General features: G+C 46.5%; 1 protein-coding gene across 2 annotated transcripts in view; it reads right to left on the bottom strand.

Annotated features, from left to right (window-relative positions):
- PEPD (peptidase D) overlaps positions 1-20,057 on the bottom strand; it is a 288,484-nt gene that overhangs the window by 38,606 nt on the left and 229,821 nt on the right. For both annotated transcript variants that reach the window (XM_060254148.1, XM_060254147.1), the window contains one exon: positions 14,272-14,349. In XM_060254148.1, coding sequence (XP_060110131.1) covers positions 14,272-14,349 — 78 coding nt within the window. The remainder of the gene's footprint in view (positions 1-14,271; positions 14,350-20,057) is intronic.

Genomic DNA, 20,057 nt, shown 5'->3' with positions numbered 1-20,057 from the left:
TCAGCATCTGCCGACTGAAGATCCTTCACTTGTGAATTCCTGGGAATGCTACGCTGGTGCCTAACAACATCACTCATAGTCCAGCTGCTCATCTTCCAACATGATAGCTGTCACCACTTGTCAACAGTGCCCTTCTGTGGTCTACAAAGGACAAATAGGTAAGTCTCTACACAGGAAAGTGCCAGCTGTCAGTCTCTCAGGGCACTCGGCTGATGTCACCATATTTTAACACCTGGCTTTAAAAAGAGGTTCCCAATAGGAAACTGGTGAGCATACTTGATTGTCTGGACTTAATGAATATTGTGAGGCATTAAGCTAGTAAACGATGGCTCAAAGTGACCGACAACTAGAGCTCTAAGCCACTCTCTTCTTATTTTGTGAGCATTTCTGCTCTGTCACAGATCTACTAGTGCTCTGTGCATTTCACAGCCTTTTAAATTTTTTGGTCCAAGTATGTAATATGCATCTGTCAGCTGAGAATCACATGTCACCACACAAGATGAAGAGGGCTCTATGCTTTAAGAATGGTGTGTCTTTAGGGTGCCTCGAATTTATATATATATATATATATATATATATATATATATATATATATATATATATATATATATATATATTGTTTACTTCATTTATACCCTGCCTTTCTCCCCAGAGGGGTCCAAAAGCATCTAATGCCATCTCCTCTCCTCCATTTTGCCCTCACAACAATCCTGTGAAGTAGGCTAGACCTAAAAGAGGCACCTTGCAAGCTTCCACGGCAGTGTGGGGGTTTGAAACAGGATCACCCAGATCCTAGCCTGGTATTCTAACTGCTACAAACACTGGCTGTCTTTATTTAATGTTGAAATCTGGGTGAAACCCCAACCACAAAGTGGGTGCAAGCGTGCACACACATGCACACACAGAGCTGGCCAAAGGGTGATGTTATTGACTTTTTTTTTTAAAGATCATTCCCTGGGACTTTCAGCTACCACCCTGGGAGTGCCAGTTCCCCAGATGCTTCTGTGCACCAGCTCCAGCACTTGGTTGGAACATTTTGCTCCCAGCAACCTGATCAAACAAGCGGCAATGGAAAGAAATAGGTGAAAAGTCAGCCTTTTGAATTTGTTTGGGCTTTTACTGTAAATAGCATCATGTATGCCAAGGGTCAGGGCCTCCCACTTTTTGAGGTGACTCAGAGTCAGAATCCAGTGGCATACCAAGCAGGTCTGTTCACTGCCAAAAAGCCTCCAAGAGTTCTCCCTTTGGTCCAAGTCAGGACACCTTCACACCACATCCGCTCCCAAGTGAACCCAGCAGCCCAGACATTTGCTTCATGAGCTTTCCAAGGGCAGAAAGCAGACAGGCGAGGGATGAGTGCTCTTACTAGTGACGTACAAAACGCAAATGGAAGGTCAGACATATGGTTCCCAAAGGAATGCAGCTTTGCAGGGGTAGCCTGATTGTCTGCTGGCCGTGAAACAAAATGTCTGCCTCTTCTGGATGACCTTTGTGCATCCAAGGCTCTGGGTGACTTCAGAGGTCACCAAAGCCTTACAATGCCCCAAAGTCAGCCAGCTCTCCAGCTTTGGAGTTCCTAAAACAGGTGCTGTGAGAGAATAGCTTCTGTGCCATAAAACCTCAAAAGAGTAAAAGTTCCTGAGAGTCCAAGGAATCACCAGCAAGGGAGATTGCTGCCTACTGCATCCCTTCATTATTCTGAGCCTATCTTTTGCTGGGGAAGAGACTATGCTGCAGCTATGAGCAATTGCTTCCAATCCAGAGGTGTGGCAGACATTGCTGCAACTGGAAGAGGCTGTCCTAGACTCTCCACATGAGTTGCTACCCTGACCCATCTTCCTTCCAGTCAGGAGGCATGCCCAGGTCACTGGATTCATGCAGAAGCACAATATGCAGCTCCTCCATGAAAAAAAAAACACCCTTATTTGTACACAAGCACTCTAAAAAAGCGGTCAAACTCTACCCAAAGGAATGGAGAAACTACAAAAGGGCACTGTAGCTCCCTTCTTCAGGAGTAAAGAGAGGATCCTCATTTGCATCTGCTGAAATGGGCACCTGTCTAGAGTCACAGTTAACCCCTCACTGACCAAGTTCATCGCAAAGGCCCTTCCCTGTAATCTTATGTCCCTTGCTCCATTGATCTTCTCCTACTTTATTTGCTCTCTCCTTAATGACAGCAGCAAAGTGGGAGTGGAACACACAGAAACCTTGGAGCTAGAATGACTCCCTTTACATACTGTATCTGCAGGATGCAGACTCCCTGGCCTTCTGAGCACCTGGCCCTAAAGACCTGGTTCAACTTAAATGGGAAAAAGGAACAGTAACCCTATCAGACTTTTTCTAATGACTAATGGCTGTTTCTCCTTGGCGTCAGGTGGCCCCTTAGTAGTGCCTGAGGGTCCCTCATTGCAGCATTTCTAGTACTGGCCATCACGTGAATTCTTAGATGATGAAGAAACACAAAAGTTGTTCTGGGGCCACTTCAGAAATCCAAAAGTTTTTATTTGAAAGCACACACATGCACACAAAACCATTCTGCTTCTCTTCCCTCAGGGACTCTACAAGGCACTGTGTGCTTCAAAAAAAGAAATGGAAGGATCTTGTCAGCTTTGAAGTACCCACACCCACAGAGGAGGTTGCCCATTGCATCTCTGCCTACACCAATCCCGGTTATGCCCTTCTAGTGAAGTTTGTCTGTGGGGTGTTAATTCAGAGGGGTCACAGTAAGAGCAGCGTGTGGATGGCTCAGCCAGACCTGAGGCCAGGGATACGGCACAATTGCTCACCTTCTGACCTACTGCTCTGCTTCAAGCTTGCCTGCTAAATGGAAACCCAATGGCAGTGACTCGCACAGAGATGCAGGGGTAGGCATCTCAGCAAATGAAGAGTCAGGATTGCACAGAAGCAAACCTATTTATGAAAACCAAGCATAAATAACCATAAGCTTTTGCAGACTAGAACTCCCTTCTTCAGAATCTTCACTGGCATCTGTGAAGTGGGCTTCAGCCCACAAAAGCCGCTGCTGGAATAAAATCCCATTAAACTTCAAGGTGTCCCAACTCCTATTTTGGCTGCAATAGTCTAATACTGCTCCCCCTCTGGAACTGCTTAACTAATTCAATTTTAATAACCAATTAACACTGGCAGAAGTTTCAGTTTCAGAGCCTCTCTTCAAAGGCAATTGCAAGCATTGTGCTAACCAAGCCCAAATGTCCCAGCAATTGTGGCCTGGACACCTCGCTTGGCAGTGGGACCCCTTCTTTGCAGGACTAGATGCACCATGCTCTAGTGGCCTTTTGCATGATGGGACCAGTGTGGTTTGTGCTTGGGGGGTGGGGGTGGGGGGAGGGGTCATCAGCCCAGCTACTGGGGGGGGGGGGGTGCTGCCCAGCAGATAAAGTCACTGTGGAATAGGATCACTTTTCTATCTCATGACCAAAAGCAACTATGGGTAAATAGATGCTTCTTTGGTGCCCTAGGGGATCTGAGTGACCTGAAGCTACTTAGGAAAATGCAGCACCCGAATAGAGGGTGGTGGTGGTGCTGGAACAATTCCACATCCTGCTCCATCTTGGAATGCAAGCTGCCCTAAGACCCCAAGTTTGCCTGGGGCTCCATCCTCCAGCAGCCCTTTCTAAAGGGGCAGGAGCAATTGCTGGTGGGTAGTCATATGAGCACGCTAACCTGTTTTATACTGGATCAGACCTTTGGTCCATTGAAGTCAGTAGTGCCTACTCAGGCTGGCAGTGGCTCTCCAGGGTCTCAGGAAGAGGCCTTTCACATCATCTACTGCCTCGTCCTTTCAACTGGAGATGCTGGGATCAAACCTGGCACCTTCTGCATAACAAGCAGAAACTCTGCTACCTAGCCACAGCCCCTTCCCAGGTCAACCCACATGCTCTTAGTGGCTCCTGAATGGTGCTCGTTTGCATTGGTATTTTCCTGGTCATAATGCCATACTCAGCTCTTTCTCCCTGATCCAGCTTGCCTTCCACCAAGGCGAGGCAATTTTCTGTAGCTTTCCCCACCTGTGCAATTATACACAGTATGTACCTACCAATCCTGCATTGATCAAGTGGATGCAAAGAAATGGCATACATGGCAATGCTAAGCAAACCTGCAGGAACTATACAAACCAACTTCCTCTGTACAGGGTGGCCAGTGCTGCCAAGTAAGCTTTTCAGCAGTCCCCAAGTCCTCTGAGCCCTCTCCCAAGATCTGTAAAACTACTTTGGTCCTTGAGAAAGAAATGCCCCCAGATAGAAGAAAAAGACTGTAGATTTATAACCCGTCCTCCTCTCTGAATCACTCAGAGTGGCTCACAATCTCCTTTATCTTCTCCCCCCACAACAGACACCCTGTGAGGTAGATGGGGCTGAGAGAGCTCTCACAGAAGCTGCCGTTTCAAGGACAACTCTGGCAAGAGCTATGGCTGACCCAAGGCCATTCCAGCAGGTGCAAGTGGAGGAGTGGGGAATCAAACCCGGTTCTCCCAGATAAGAGTCTGCACACTTAACCACTACACCAAACTGGCTCTACCTACTTGGGTTTTATTTTTCCTTGTGTGTCCTCCAAGAAGATGGTGAGCTCCTACAGATCCATTCTACTACTGGAAGAACTTTCTTCCTGCAGAAAGAACCAGCCTCTGACTAAAAAGGCTCAGCTAGGGATCCAACCTGGAATGTGTAAAAAACAACCTACAGAAGATACAGACTGAAACTGAGAATTGTCTAAATCCTCATTTGCTTTTCTGCTGCTTTTAAAGGATGGAAGAAGTTTTAAGTAAATTTTTCATCCGAGTTGTTTTGTGCAATAGCTTTCTAAGCTGCTTTTGGCTTCTTAAGCCAAGATCTCTGATTCAGAAACCACAAGGACAAAAGGATAGTTCGTTAAGAGGAGAAGCAGAGAAATGGAAACCTTTGATTTGCAATCTGTAACCTTTGCTTAGGGTGAGAAGGTTTTAAAGGTCCTGATGGAATGCGGCTAATCTGGTATGAGCAGAAACTCGGGCCAATTAGGAAAGAAGGCTTCTGAATCAGTTTGCTGAACTCATTTTAAGGTTTCCCCTATTAACTGGAAAACCTGAAGGGGGAAATGTTAACGCCTTTTGAGACTGACCCTTTTTGGCAACATGCATTTGGATCGAGCCCTAAAATAAGGGATATTAGTAACAGAACCCTGAATATGTTTACTTGGCAGTAAATGACAGTGAACTCAAAGGCACTAAGGTACACATAGAACTGCAAAATCTGTGTATTTGCTTTATTACTTTTATATATCTTATCCTTTTTGCACAGAGCCAAGGGTGGTATACATCACTCCTCCCCCTCTATTTTATCCTGTGAAGTAGGTTAGCATGAAAGAGGGTGAATGGCAAGCTTCAATGGCAGTGTGGGGATCTGGCTCCTACTCTGATATTCTAACCCCCCCCCCCCCCACAACTGACTATTAATTCAGATCAACTCATGCCAGCTCTTCTTCTGAAGTGGCTCAGTAGCAGAGCCTCTGTCTAGTATATAGAAAGTCCCAGGTTCAATCCCTGGCATCTCCAGTTAAACAGGATCAGGTAAGAGGTGATGTGCAAGACCTTTGTCTGAGACCCCAGAAAGCTACTGCCAGTCTAAGGAAACAATATTTATTTATTTGGTTCTATTTGTATCCTGCCCTGCCCAACTGGAGCAGGCTGACGTTGCTAGACCGATGGCCCAAATCACTATGGGACAGCTTCATGTTTTTATGCGAATGTAGTGATGTGACGTCATCCCAGAGTCGGAAATGACTGATGCTTGCGCAGGGGACTACCTTGACCTTTAGATGAAAATGCTATGTGAGTTTGTCAGTTTCTGGACCGGCAGGGGGCGGGGCATCCAAATGTCTGTAGCATGCAGCAATCCAATGTGGGCAAACAGCTTTTCAAATCCACTGACGTGTGGCAAATTGAATCAACGCAGGTGGGCAAGCAGGCAGGCTTCTTATGGTCAGCTCAGAGGTAAAGCAAAAAGCTTTGCAAAGCATACCAGAAAAAAGCAAAATCACTCCTGAAGGGCATAGCCCAGAGCCAGAACCCAGTACAAACATAAAAATGGAAGTTTTTTTTTAAAAATTAAAAATGGCTTCTAAAATTAGGAACCATGTGCAATTTATGCTTCTGATCAAACACTTTAATATCTGGTGAAAAGCAAACACATGGGGTCCCAGGGGTCTCATAAGGCAGGGGTGTTGGGGTTTTTTTGGCAGGGGGAAGAGAAGCACCCACAATCCAGTTTTTTGAAAAGGCTAACTTCTCCCTTCCTAATGCAACACTGCCCCCGTCGGGTCAAAAATAATGCCAGCACTGAATATTTTAAATGCACTGTTCTCTGGAGGTCTGCATTTGGAGCACATTTTGACAGCCAGATGCTCAGTTTTCACACCTTCCTAGCCACCCCCACATCTAGGCCATGTGCACACAAGCCAGAGAGACTGAACTAAAAGCACAGCGTCACCAGTCTGTAGACCAAGACAGCCTCAAGATAAAAGAAAGACAATGTCAACGCTAAACCTTGAAAGGCTTTTGCCATTGTTAAATGAAACACAGAAGAGCCATGGCTCAGTGGCAGAACGTCTACTGGCATGCCAAAGGTCCTGGCATCTCCAGTGAAAGAATCTGACAGCAGGTGATGTGAAGGACCTCTACCTGAGACCCTGGAGAGCCGCTGCCCCTCTGAATAGACAATGTTGACCTTGATGGACCACGCTAGCAGAGAAAATGTCAGCCCACGGAATCCACAATGAAGGACTACTTCTCCCTCGCTGCTGGCAAAACCTTAATGCCTACAGGACACAGTCAAGATGAGAAGGGAAAATAGGCAGCGTTTAGGGCATAGAGAGGGAAGAACTCAAGCACTCATAGTCACAGACAATATCCACGCTGGCTTGACAGCCCTCTCCTGTGGAACTGGACTTCTCCTAGGACAGGGCACGATGGACAAAAGGAAATATTACTTCATACAGAAAGGTAAAGGTAGTCCCCTGTGCAAGCACCGCTCATTTCCGACTCTGGGGTGACGTTGCTTTCACAATGTTTTCACGGCAGACTTTCTACGGGGTGGTTTGCCATTGCCTTCCCCAGTCATCTATACTTCCCCCCCAGCAAGCTGGGTACTCATTATACCGACCTCGAAAGGATGGAAGGTTGAGTCAGCCTCGAGCCAGCTACCTGAGCCTAGCTTCCACCGGGGATCGAACTCAGGTCGTAAACAGAGCTTGGACTGCAGTACTGCAGCTTTACCACTCTGTGCCACGGGGCTCTTCTGCTTCATACACAGAGTGTTCAAAATGTGGAATTTGCAGCCAGGTGATGCAGTGATGGCCCCAGGAATAAATAGCTTTAAAGGGGGATTAGAGATGTATTGATAAACCTATCAATGGTAACTAGGCATGGTGACTGAGGGGAATAATTCCATAGAGTCCACCCTCCAAAGCAGCCATTTTCTCAAGGGGAACTGATCTCTGTAGTCTGGATTCCCATAGCGCAATGTAGTCTGGAGATCAGTTCAGATACCAGGAGATTTTCAGACCCCACCTGGAGGCTGGCAGCGCTACCTGAAGCCTACACAATGCAACTGCAAACACTTTGTATTACAATACAAAGCAGTTTTTCTGTGCGCAGTGCAAGCTTGTATTACATGCCCCCCTCCCCAATACACATATACCATTTCATGAGTTACAGAGTGCCTGTGTGGTTTAGAGGTTACAGCACTGGAGGTTCGGGGATAGCCAGGTTCGAATCCTCATGCTTGCCAAAACAGTTGTTGCATGACCTTGAGAGTCACACTCTCTCAGCTTCTCCTCCCTCACAGGGATTTTGAAAGCTGAGACACAACCGCTGTCCTGAGCTAACTGGAGGAAGGAGGAGGGCTAAAAATGCTTCATATGGATAGGCAGATAAAGAAAAAAAATGCTGCATTTATTTCTGAGATGTCTTACACCTAGGACATTATTGTGGTGATCGGCAGTACTGGGTCTCCCTAGAATGGCGGTCCAGATAAAGGATACCCAATCCCCCTCCCCAGTTTTGTGCTCTACCCACAGATCAGACCCCATCGCCCCACAAAAAGATTCCGATCTTGGAGGCTTAACACATCAGTCTCTCCGGATCCGTTGAGTTAGCAGATATCAGAGGGATTTCACCTGCCTACCTACCCTTTTGGGAAGCTGCCATTCACCAACGCAGAGCAGTTCAATGCTCCGACAGCCCTGTCAAAACTTTATAAAACGGAAACAATGGCTCCTAACTGGGAGCGCTTGTGTTTACCGAGCGGCGTGTGGCAGACTGAGCCCAAACAGTATTAATATTCTGCAAAGCAAGTGTATACAAATGTTATTTTTAAAAGGAGATTATCTGCTGGAGGCTAGAAGACCTGCCAAACTTTGCTCGCTAAACTCGATGCTGAATTTCCTCCAGAGTGTGTTTATCAAAAGCAATAAGAGGAGAATGTATCGCACAAAAGCAGTGATTGAAGCAGCGGGCTCATCTCGTTTTGAGCAGAGCCGGGCTTCCCGTTCGGCGCGACACAGTCGGGATGTGCGGAAAACATCCTTTCTTGTTGGGGTTGGGAGAAAATTTGCTTGCTCAGCCTCAGATGTTGGAGAAACCCCACTAAGCATTTTAAAGAAACACTGAGCAGGAGCCCCCAAATCAACCGCTAACGAGCAATGCTGAACAACGCTCCACAAACAAAGTGCGGTGACTCAAATTATTCGACGGGGTATGTTGCAGAGTAAGGGAGGACAAAAATCACCTGCTGTGCAAGAACAGAGACGACACTGTGTCCAGCCTTGCGCTGAAGCTGAGCCACCACAACACATATCCAAATCACAGAGAGGCGGAAACAGCCAGCGGCTCTAGATCAAGCCATTTTTGCCACTGGAGACCACAGCTGTAAAAATTCTGCTTCGAAATAATCTCGCTACATAGGGCTAGTTTCACGGTTTCATGGGCTCTGGAAAGAAAGTGACTGGGGGCCTCCTCCCCTCCTCAGAGACCCCCCCTCCCCTTCTCTGCTTGCCACTGTGCCCTCTCACATCTCCCTGCCTATCTGCCTGCACTCTCCTTCCCCACTGCCTTGCTGTCCATTCTTCCCCCATCCACTAGCTCATTTTCCAGTTCTCCTAGCACTCACACACTCGTCCCTGACTTTGCTGAGTCATGCATGCAGCTGAAAGTGTGGTTGGTAGAAGAGCTCACAATGAGCAGACGGTCAACAGGGGAAGCCAGCAGGTAGGGGGCAGGTAGCAGAGGGCCCCATCAGAAGACCTGGGCCTTGGCAGCTGCCCAACCTGACAGTATGCTGTAGCCAGCCTTGTCACTGCATTGTTTGAAGGCCTACCTAGCTCCCTTACCCTTTCTGCCACTTTCCTGTCTCCCCAAAACTACATATTCTGCTTGGGGGAGATGCCAGCAAGACCTTTTATTTAGGTGCTTCTTTGAATCTTGGGAGGGGCAGGGGAAGGAAGACCACAAACCAACCAGATGACATTTAAACATCAGTTGCAATAGTTACCGTACATCATATTAAACTGGATCATTTGTAAGACGTGAACACTGCATCTAAGCTGAGCTCACCAGGGGAGGGGATCCAGAACTGACACCAGCCTTAATACCTTTATGAGGCCCCGCAAAAGAGTCACAGAGTAGAGAGCAAGCTTTTGCATCTCAGAGAATTCTTCAGGCTAGTTCAGAGACTTGGAAACATTCTGTGGAACCCTCAAACCTCCCTTACTTTGTGCAACATTTTTTTGTTAGTCCTAAAAGTATTACACTACTAGTTGCTTTCTGTGTGCTCCATATAGAGGGATATCCTGTTCTGGAACCAATAAAAATAATGGACAGATTTCTGCATAGGATATTCTATGACATTACAAAGGATATTTTGTGACATTATGAGTCAGGGGATAAGCAGGGGTGGGTGGACCAACAGCTGCTCAACCCATCCCTCAAGGACTCATAGTTTTACAGGATTAGGATGCAGCCTGGTAGCTGAAATACTATCCTTTCGCCACCCACAGTGGTGGCACTGAAAAGCAGCAGAGAGCAGGTACATAGCTCTCTCCTTCAGAAAGCAAAAAGGAAGATGCCTGGGTTATACTGCCGGAATCCCTGGTTTAAGAGACACCAACACCCCAACACCTTAAAGTAAAATGATGATATATGGTGCTGGGGAGCCAGAAGGTGGCAGCCATTTGAGGACTGGAAATGTACCCTACTTGAATATTTGATTTGTCATGGCAGCTCTACCAGGTTGGGAAGAACTTTAGGATAAAATTCAGTCTTACGGGCTCTCCCAGCACACGAATTGGGACATTTAGGCAGGTTATTGAACCCTACACAACTGCCCTTTCTTTTGCTGTTTTTTTTTAAGGGCCGGCTACAGTTGTGTATGTGTAGACACCAATGGTGTCATGTACCCCTTTGCACATACGCAGAGAGGAGCAGTAGAACAGAAATCTCTTTGGCGATGGAAGAGTATTTAGTGTATTTAGTACACACAGGTTTGGACACCGGCTGCTCTTCTTCCTGTGACATGCCTGCGATGCCACACAAGTTCCTGCCACACGCTTGCAACTCCTTCGGTCCTATGCTGCTGCTTGGGATTAAAAGTACACCCCAGAGATCTGGAAAGGTTAAAGACTGCTGCTTTAGGCAACCTAGTTATGGGAGCAGACCAAGGGACAATGCCAGATCCCCTGAATTTTTATGAAAGACTTTTAATTCACTCAGTGTTTGTGTGTGTGGATGTATGGAATCAGACCGGCAGAAATACGCTGAAATCATATTTAAGATCTGCAGTGATTCACTTATCAACATCCATTTGGTGGGCAAGCCTGATAACTTGAATGTGCGTCTTTTCATTCCCAGTTTTGCCAGAGATAAACATGACCAATCGAATGATGCTGAGACTGTGTGGCAAGGGTTTTCCAACAGAGGGCCCCCCATAGCCATTAAAAGTTTTACTGAGAAGCTGAGCAGAAACCCCGAAAAAGGAAGATTGGAGCAGACTCTCTGTATGGCTTTATGATGGCACAGGTTTGCAACATGATATATCTCAGGACACCAAGTTAGCAATGCGGATAAAGCAGCTATTAACACACTCTGTGTGTGTGTGTGTGTGTTAGCAAGCTGCAGCCAACTTACAGCTATCCCATTGAGTTTTCAAGGCAAGTGATTAAGCAAATGCAGTTTGCAATTGCCTTCCTCTGCAAAGTTTTCCTTAGTGGTCTCCCATCTAGATACTGCTTAGTTTCTCAGATTGGGCTATACTGTACCCTTCCAGATCCTAGCTATTAACTGGTTGTCTAATTTACACATACAGAAGTTACCATTTTGGTGTGATAACTGGGATGATTAAAACAACTGAAAGCCTTTACTAGCTGCAGAAAATCTGGCAGCGGTTCCCTCTTGTATTGGTCAGGGGATGATAACCTCTGAATATGAGTTTACTATTGTGGTTCTACAGGTGATAGAATCTTGTAAGATACACATGATAACCCCAAACTGTGGCATGGGACCCACAGAGTGGCAAGCACATGGCAGGAACTTACCTGATATCACAGACATGGGGCAGGAAGAGGAGTTAAAGTCCCCAAATCCGCTTGTGCTAAAAAAGAATTCTCTCCTCCCTGAGTGACCCAACTGAATTTAAAGACATTTATGTGAACCTTTGCTGTTGGACCATTCTGTATAATTTGGCCACAGATGACAGATTCAACTGGCTTGAAGGCTGGCTGTAGATTTGTTTTATACTGTATATCATCATTGTTTTGCTACTGGTAACCCCCTTCAAGAACCTGTAGACTGAAAAGCAAGATAGAAATCTCCCAAATAAATAACACTGGCAACAATTCTTATATTCTCAGCATGGCTGGGGTTTCCAGTGTAGGTGTGGGGACCTGGGTTTACAATATTACAGCCATATAATTTAATATTTGTTATCTAAAGGGCAATGACCTTCTGCCTTGGAATATGACCTTAAAGCTTGAAGATTGTCGTTTTGCTTGATGAAAGGCTTACAGGATTGCTAGACATTTCTGTCAACCCACATGACCCATCTGTCTACTACAATCAAAACTGGAAGTTGGAGAGGCAGAGTTTGTTCAAAAGAGGTTATTCTTTGTCTTCCTGCAGCCGCTTTACTGCCTTGTCCCTGTAAGTGAGGAGGCTACTGGTTGGGGGACCAAGATATTTTCTTGAAAACCAGTGAACTTAGAAGTTGAAACTGATTGGATTAATTAGGACAGTGAGGAAAGATGCTTCCCTTGACTTCTGAACTGTAGCTTCATTAACATGGGATGCGTACATTTCTTCTTAGAAAGGTGCTAACTAATGAAAGTTATTTTTTCCAGTCATTGTTCTCGGAGTTGATTGCTGGATTCCTGCAAACTCATGGATGGAATTTTAATAAGTTACCAGACAGCTAATTTGTGCACTTCCAAAACTGAAGATATAAGCTGATTTTAGAACGCGGAAAAGCAGATGCTATCATTGGTCCTTTCCGCATTTGCCTGTGACTCCAGATTTTCTCTGTGTTTTGAGTCAGGGCAATTTAAGTTGGTGGCAAAACAGCATCCAAGAAACCTGGGGCAACAGTGGGCTGAAACCAGGCCAACCACTGAAGGGAGGTAACATAATGCAGAATGGGAACGGTGGGGGAAATAGAATAAAAAGAAGATTGAATTCGATTTCAGTGCAGTGTTGCTTGGAGGACACAGTGGTGAACATGGATTAAAAGGAGAGTGTGAAAAGGGCCTTTCTATGCAACCCTCTGAATAACCTCACCAAATGTACCATCTGAATCTCTCTGTGTCAGCCTTTCAATTTGTATGGATGGGCAATCTCAGAGGTGGCACTGTCCTCCACTACGAGGAAGCTCTACATCAGCGAAAGGTTCCCTGAGTCGGAGGAGAGTGCCACCACTAGGGAATGGATCCATGGGATCCCACCCCTTGCCTGTTATCCAAGGGACTGCTTGCCATGTGGCCTTAGCAATATATCCAATGGGAAAGCACATGGGGGAGCGGACTCTGATGCAGATGCATATCATTAGAGTTGAAGCTGCTGCAGAGGAAAGAGTTATTGCTTGCAATACTCCCTCTAAGCTGTAGAGTCTTGTGAGCAAAAATTCTACTTTGTGAGCTACAGACACTGAGGTTGTGAGCTACTGCATAGATTAGCTTGCTCTGCGGCCATTTTTCCTGAGCTAAGACAAAAATGTGTGAGCTGGAGGCTAAAAAACTGTGAGCCAGCTCACACTAACTCAGCTTAGAGGAACCCATGGCTTGGTGATAGATCATCTGCTTACTATGCAGAAGGTCCCAGGTGGAATTCCTGACATCTCCAGTTAAAAGGACAAGGCAATAGGTGATGTGAAGGACCTCCAGCTAATATTGTGGAGAGTCACTGCCAATCCACTACTGACCTCGATGGACCAAGAGTCCGATTCAGCAGAAAACAGCTTCATGTGTATCCCTTCCACCGTACTGCCAACTCAGACTGAAAGGGCACCATGTAATTCACCTGGGTCATAAGCATGGAGTTCAGAAGCCAAACTTAGAAATTGAGTTTCCAGACATTAGAAGATGGTAACGACCACTGGCAGGGGAGGAAACAGGTGAAGAGGCCTCTTGCTGGATAGCAACAATGGCATAACACTGGGCTTACAGCTCTTTCTCCCTGCTCCACAGATATTTAAGGTTTGGGCACGCTCAATGGTATGTCTTCAAGACTAGCCAGTGACTACAGTAAATTATCAAAAGGGACTGCCATATTCAGAGGCAGTCAACTTCTGAATATCAGTGTTGGGAGGCAGCATCAAGCTTTGGCCACTATGCCCCACTTGTCGCCCCCACAGAGCAATTGATCAGGCGCTGTGTGGACTAGAGGGACCGCTAGTTTAATCCAGCAGGTCTCTTCTTTTGTTCTAATAGTCTAAACAAGATTCAGATGGCCTTAAGATTTGCCAGGTAATGTTATTCCCACTGGCCTCCTAAACATGTCATAATTTCCTGAAATTTGCTGTCTTGGGTCAATCCTTTGCATTAATAATATGGAAGGAAAATGCTAAAGGGGTTCACACTTGGAGGGGTGGTAAGGGTAGGGTTGCCACCCCCCAGGTGTGGCCTGGAAATCTCTCAGGATTTCCAGTGATCTCCAGACTGCAGGGATCAGTCACAGAACACACACAGCTTCGTATGAGAGAGGATAAATCCCCACAAATCTCACTCTTCACTCACCACAAATCTCCATCTTCAATTGTTTTATCATTCGGTGCTCCAGCATGGCCGTAGTGCAGAACGGAGCTGTTATTTCCACTATAATAAAGAGGGGGTGGGAAAAAAACCACATTAGACAAGCTTTGTTCTTTTTTATGTAAGTAGCATCATGCATGCAGCCTCTCACATATAATGTGACTCAGTGTCACCATCAGGTGGTTTACTGAGCAGTTTAGATCACTTCCAAAAGGTCTTGGGAGTTTTCCCTTGGCTGCAAGTCAGGACACCTCAGTACGGTGCTTCACTGTGTCAGCTCCCCAAGTGAGAGCCAGTGTGGGCGGTGCAAGTGATTAGAGTTTGGGACGGAGAGCTGGAAGACCCAGGTTTGAATCCCCCCTCTGCCGTGGAAGGCTGCTAGGTGACCTTGAGCCCAGTCACACACACTTAGCTTACTCTACTTCAACAGGGTTGTTGTGAGGACAGAATGGGGGAAACCAGTGTAAGCCACTTTGGGTTCCCACTGGGGAGAAAAGCGATACGCAAGTTAATTAAATAAATAAAATAGTAAGTGCACCTGAAGTGAACGTGAAAGAAAACTGGTCAGTGTGTACACTCACCCCTACATACTCATCTCAAAAGGAAGACTCTGAATATAAGACACATGCCCCCTGCGCACAAACTTTATACACAATTGGACATAGTTGAATGTAAGCAACTCCTCCCCCTCCTTTTATTAAATATGTGTCTGTGGGGGAACATACTCTTGCATATGCATATCAGTAGAATATCTGGTCACTTCATTTACTCATTTATTTAGGCAACTTCTTAACTTTTTTCCTACCCAAGCAGAGCTCAAAGCGGAGGACAAATGAAATGAAATTAAACAGACCTGATAAAAAGATCAAAAAGTAACATTTTTGCTTTAGAAGTTATTATTTAGATATTTGGACTCCGCTTTCCACCACAACAGGTGTCCAAAACAGCTTGCGACGTCATTCTCCTCTCCTACAATCTAATCCTAACAACAGCTCTGTGAGGTAGATTAGGCTGAGAGACAGAATGATCATCATTGTGGGACCTTCTAGAGCTGCCTGGCCTGCAGTTTGCCTGCCTGTCTACCAACAGGGCAAGGGCATTTTCAGTGGCTGCCCCCTCTCTCTGGAACCTGCTCCCTGAGGAAGTTCATGCTGTACGGGACCTCCCAGCATTCCACAGGGCATGGAAGGCTGCGTTGTTTCACGCGGCTTTTGGGTAGCATTACAAACCAAGGAGCTGGCCAGTTGTTTTAAACCTTTCAGACTGACTTGTCAAGTTGATGTTTTAACTAGTTTTATCATTTTATACTTTATTTATATTTGCTGTATTTAAATGTTGTAAGCCACCCTGAGTCCCCTGTGGAAAGGGGAGGAGGAGAAGAGCTGTTTTTTATACTCTGCTTTCCTCTACTCTAAGGAGTCTCAAAGTGGCTTACAATTGCTTTCTCTTCCTCTCCTCATAACAGGCACCTTATGAGTTGGTGAGGATGAGAGAGTTCTGAGAGAACTGTGACTGGCCCAAGGTCACCCAGCAGGCTTCATGTGGAGGAACAGGGAATCCAAACCAGTTCTCTACAGTGGAGTCCACCAGTCTTAACCATCACACCATGTATACTATGGGAAATCATTCCACAAGTACCAACAAGTTGCTAGAAGTTAGGACTGGTCTGTACACTCAGGAGCATGTGTGGGTGTGAGTGTACGTGTACGGATTGATGGCAAGTAAGAGCCATCAAAGCAATCTGAAACACACCAGGACAAACACACGTCTAATACCACATTAATATTGAAATCCAGAGCAATTAAAAAAACAGCAGACTGCAGTAGAGAAGAAACAGGCTAAAAAGGGAAGTAATGTTATTGGTCTGAAAGGTACCAAGTCTTGCCTGCATTTCAGCAACCTTCTCCAGCAGTTTGTTGCACCTTGGTCCCCTCACCTGTAGCTTCCACACCATCCACCTTTCTGGTTCTGACCATGTGACCCTCCATCCTTAAATCTTCCCATGAACTTCCTGTCCTCTTCTGGGTCCAGCACAATCTCCTCCTCTTCAAAACCCCCCATGGCCTAATCTTACCACCCTCATCTACCAATACAGCCTTGCCGAGGACTTTTGCTCCTATAAATTATTCTGCAGCCCCTTCCCTTGTGTGCCCCTCCTCCTCCAATGCCTGGAACTGCAAGATACAGCCCTGCGGCATCCCTGCATTTTGACTCATGGCTGTCAATCAATCTGTTCACGGACCAAATGAATTTCTACGCACAGGTGGTGTTTTTGATTTTAAGAAGTTGGATGGCTGTGTCTCACAATTAACAGCATTTGGTAAATCACCTTGAGCCCGGAGCCTGGCTCCCCCAGAGATTTGAGCAGATTGTTGGAAATCAGTAACACGGCACATCTCGCCGACGATGCCAACTCCAGTGGCAAAAAATTTAGTTTATAGACATTTGAATAGCAGAGAGAGAAAGCATCGTGGCAGTGGGAGATTTCAGATCTGGATATTGGAGACCCAAGCCTGGCATCTCATTTGGCCTGGAAACCGGTGGTTACTTTGGGGTACCTAGCCTCTCCCAGGGAGTTATTATAATCAACTGAGAACCAATTAAATCACTGGTACGCCTGTTTCTGATCTCTGGAATGCTGATACTGTGGTCTATAATACAAGGAACAGCTTTTTTAATGCACAAACCAGTTTCATGCCAACCTTGTCAGGTTTTAAATTTGAAGTGAGCTGATGCGCTGATGTTCTTGAGTTATTATGGCATATAATATTGGGCCTCTCCTCTGGGTGGTGTGACCTCTTCCAGATTCAAGCACTCTGGAGGGAGAGCGAGCAAAACTCCTTCCTTGCGAAGGATCGCAAAGCGAGTGGCTGTGATGTTACCTTGGAGATGCAAGAAATTTAGAAAAGTGATCTTGGCTGATGAGAGCCACCTCAGCCTACCCTGGGTCATGGAGCGTTTGATGAGGTTAAGATACAAAAGAATTGTAACCCACTGGCTGTCATTGGAAAAGACAGGGAAGTCTAACTTCCTGTGTGGGGGCGGGATTATGTTCTCTCTGCAGTTAAGTCAAGAGCAAGACTAACCCATAAGAAGATTAACCCGTAAGAATTGTTCAGGTAGATAAGAGGGAAAGAGCAGTCCAGTCCAGCAGTCTTCCCCCCTCCCCCACAAACACTTCTGAAAATTCTATTTGGTTCTGATGCGCTTTGGATTTTTATGAAGGAGCTATGTTTCAGTTTTAACCCTGTTGTATTATCCTGTTCTATCATTCCTGTGACAGCCACCCTTAACTGTAAAGGTGGAATACAAGAATCTCTGAAGAAGCTCAGCTGTCCTCTCCTTGTTTGAGCCAGTTTGGTGTGGTGGTTAAGTTTGTGGACTCTTATCCAGGAGAACCGGGTTTGATTCCCCACTCCTCCACTTGCACCTGCTAGCATGGCCTTGGGTCAGCCATAGCTCTGGCAGAGGTTGTCCTTGAAAGGGCAGCTGCTGTGAGAGTCCTCTCAGCCTCATCCACCTCACAGGGTGTCTGTTGTGGGGGAGGAAGGTAAAGGAGATTGTGAGCTGCTCTGAGACTCTGAGATTCAGAGTGGAGGGCTGGATATAAATCCAGTATCATCACCATCATCATCACCTAAGAGCTGTGTGTAAAACGTCAAAACTTGCATTGTGCAAGGACTTGGTGCTGGGGGGGAGGCAGTGGGAGGGCTTCTAGTGTCCTGGCCCCACTGGTGGACCTCCTGATGGTACCTGGGTTTTTTTGGCCACTGCGTGACAGAGTGTTGGACTGGATGGGCCATGGGCCTGATCCAACACGGCTTCTCTTATGTTCCTATGACTGAACGCAAGGCCTTTGTATTTCAAGCCTTCCATTCTACCAGCTGCGCTGATTCCCACGCTTTCCCACCCTGATGCAAATACCACTTAGGCAATTACTGATTAGGAATTAGAAAATGAAGGGAAAATTTAAAATGCCAGCCGGTATTACGAGTTAGATTTCCAGTGGGACGCTGTTGAAAATGGGACGGACGGCTGATGATCCCGCCTCGCTGCATACAAATAAGGACAGTAATATAGTCATTCCAATTATCCAGCTAGAATTTTAATTGCGCAATTATGGCATTCTAAACTGTTTTCAGACCGATTACATCAGCACGGACAGAAAAATGAATTATCTCTGCCGCTATGCTGCCACTGTCGGGGCACGGCTGCCTCATCGCCATTCACACCCCGATCTTTCTTGACGTCCACACCGGAATATAGGCTCTTAATCACGGCTCTTTTAAAAATGTATGGAATGCTAAAGGTAAGTAATAACACATGTTTTCTGAAACAGCGGATAATATGCTCATTGTAGGGGGACGCAGCAACAAGTACTCGCGCGCTGGAGGTGACTCAGTCGGGAGGGGGGGATTTCAACATTTCACAGATGCCATCTTGCTGCAGAGGCACAGAGTATCTTTATTTGTTGGAAGCTCTCGCGTGTGCAGCAGTTCCTTCCAGCATCTTGGCTGATGGAGTCCTCGCTGCTGGCAGACCGGCCTCATTGCTAGCGAGACGGCTTCTCTCTCAGAGGTCCTCATTACCCGCTACTTGCCAGAGACCAAGCCTGCCCTAGCAGCAGAGTTACAAAAGCATTCTCATCTTTGCCCTACAGGAACCGCAACCCAACCCCGCTCAGAGGATGTGACCGAGAACACTTGGGTGAAAAGGAATAGTCTAGCGTTCAGCCAGGAGTCAGGCTCCAGTACTAGGCTGCTGTCAGCGATCTGTGAACGATTCAAGTCAATTCGAAAGAAAATATGTACAAAACAATTTAGGGAGTTGCACAGAATGGGAAGAGTTGTTAGAAGAATCCCATACCCCCTAGTGCAACAGTACGTCACTACTGAGACCTGGGGCTAGTGGAATAGCTCCTTGCTTATCTGGCCCTGAACTTCCACCATGTTGCACAACAGTGCAGATCAATGCTTGTATAAACTCTGAACCAAGGAAGGATGGGAGAACTTGGGGTTATGGGATGTGCAGTTTCTGAACGTGAATCCCTTGACCCTGATTTCACTCCCCCACTCCAGGAATCTAAGACATGTTAGAGGCTCCACCCTCATTGCAGCTTTGCAAAGTCCTTAATAATTTCCCTCCAGTCTTAACTAATTCTTCCCCCACTTCCCGCTTCCCAGTGGTCAGTAGGGTTGCCAAGTCCAATTCAAGAAATATCTGGGGACTTTGGGGGTGGGGCCAGGAGACATTGGGGGTGGAGCCAGGAGCACGGGTGTGACAAGCAGAATTGAACTCCAAGGGAGTTCTGGCCATCACATTTAAAGGGACAGCACACCTTTAAAAATGCCTTCCTTCCATAGAAAATAATGAAGGATAGGGGCACCTTCTTCTGGGGCTCGTAGAATTGGACCCCTGGTCCAATACTTTTGAAACTTGGAGGGTATTTTGGGAAGAGGCACTAGATGCTATACTGAAAATTTGGCACCTCTACCTCAAAAAACAGCCCCCCCGGAGCCCCTGATACCCGCGGATCAATTCCCCATCATTCCTTATGGGAATTGTTCATGGAGGTACATAATGGCTGTGGGGGTGGGGCTTCCCCCGCCGGCCAGCTGGCTGGGGGAGGGAGGAAGCCTGTAAAACCGGGGGATCCCCCGCTGGGACCTGGGGATTGGGAAGCCTAGTGGTCAGAGCCCTTAGAAGCTTAAGAGGCTCCTAGACCAGTGGAAGTCAGAGGATGTGCATCTCCTGGCGTGCATCTCTTGACT

Source organism: Heteronotia binoei, chromosome 14 (genome assembly GCF_032191835.1).
Source record: "Heteronotia binoei isolate CCM8104 ecotype False Entrance Well chromosome 14, APGP_CSIRO_Hbin_v1, whole genome shotgun sequence".
Classification (NCBI taxonomy): domain Eukaryota; kingdom Metazoa; phylum Chordata; class Lepidosauria; order Squamata; family Gekkonidae; genus Heteronotia; species Heteronotia binoei.
Note: the sequence above shows the minus strand (reverse complement) of the source record. Positions and strands in the feature narration are given on the sequence as shown.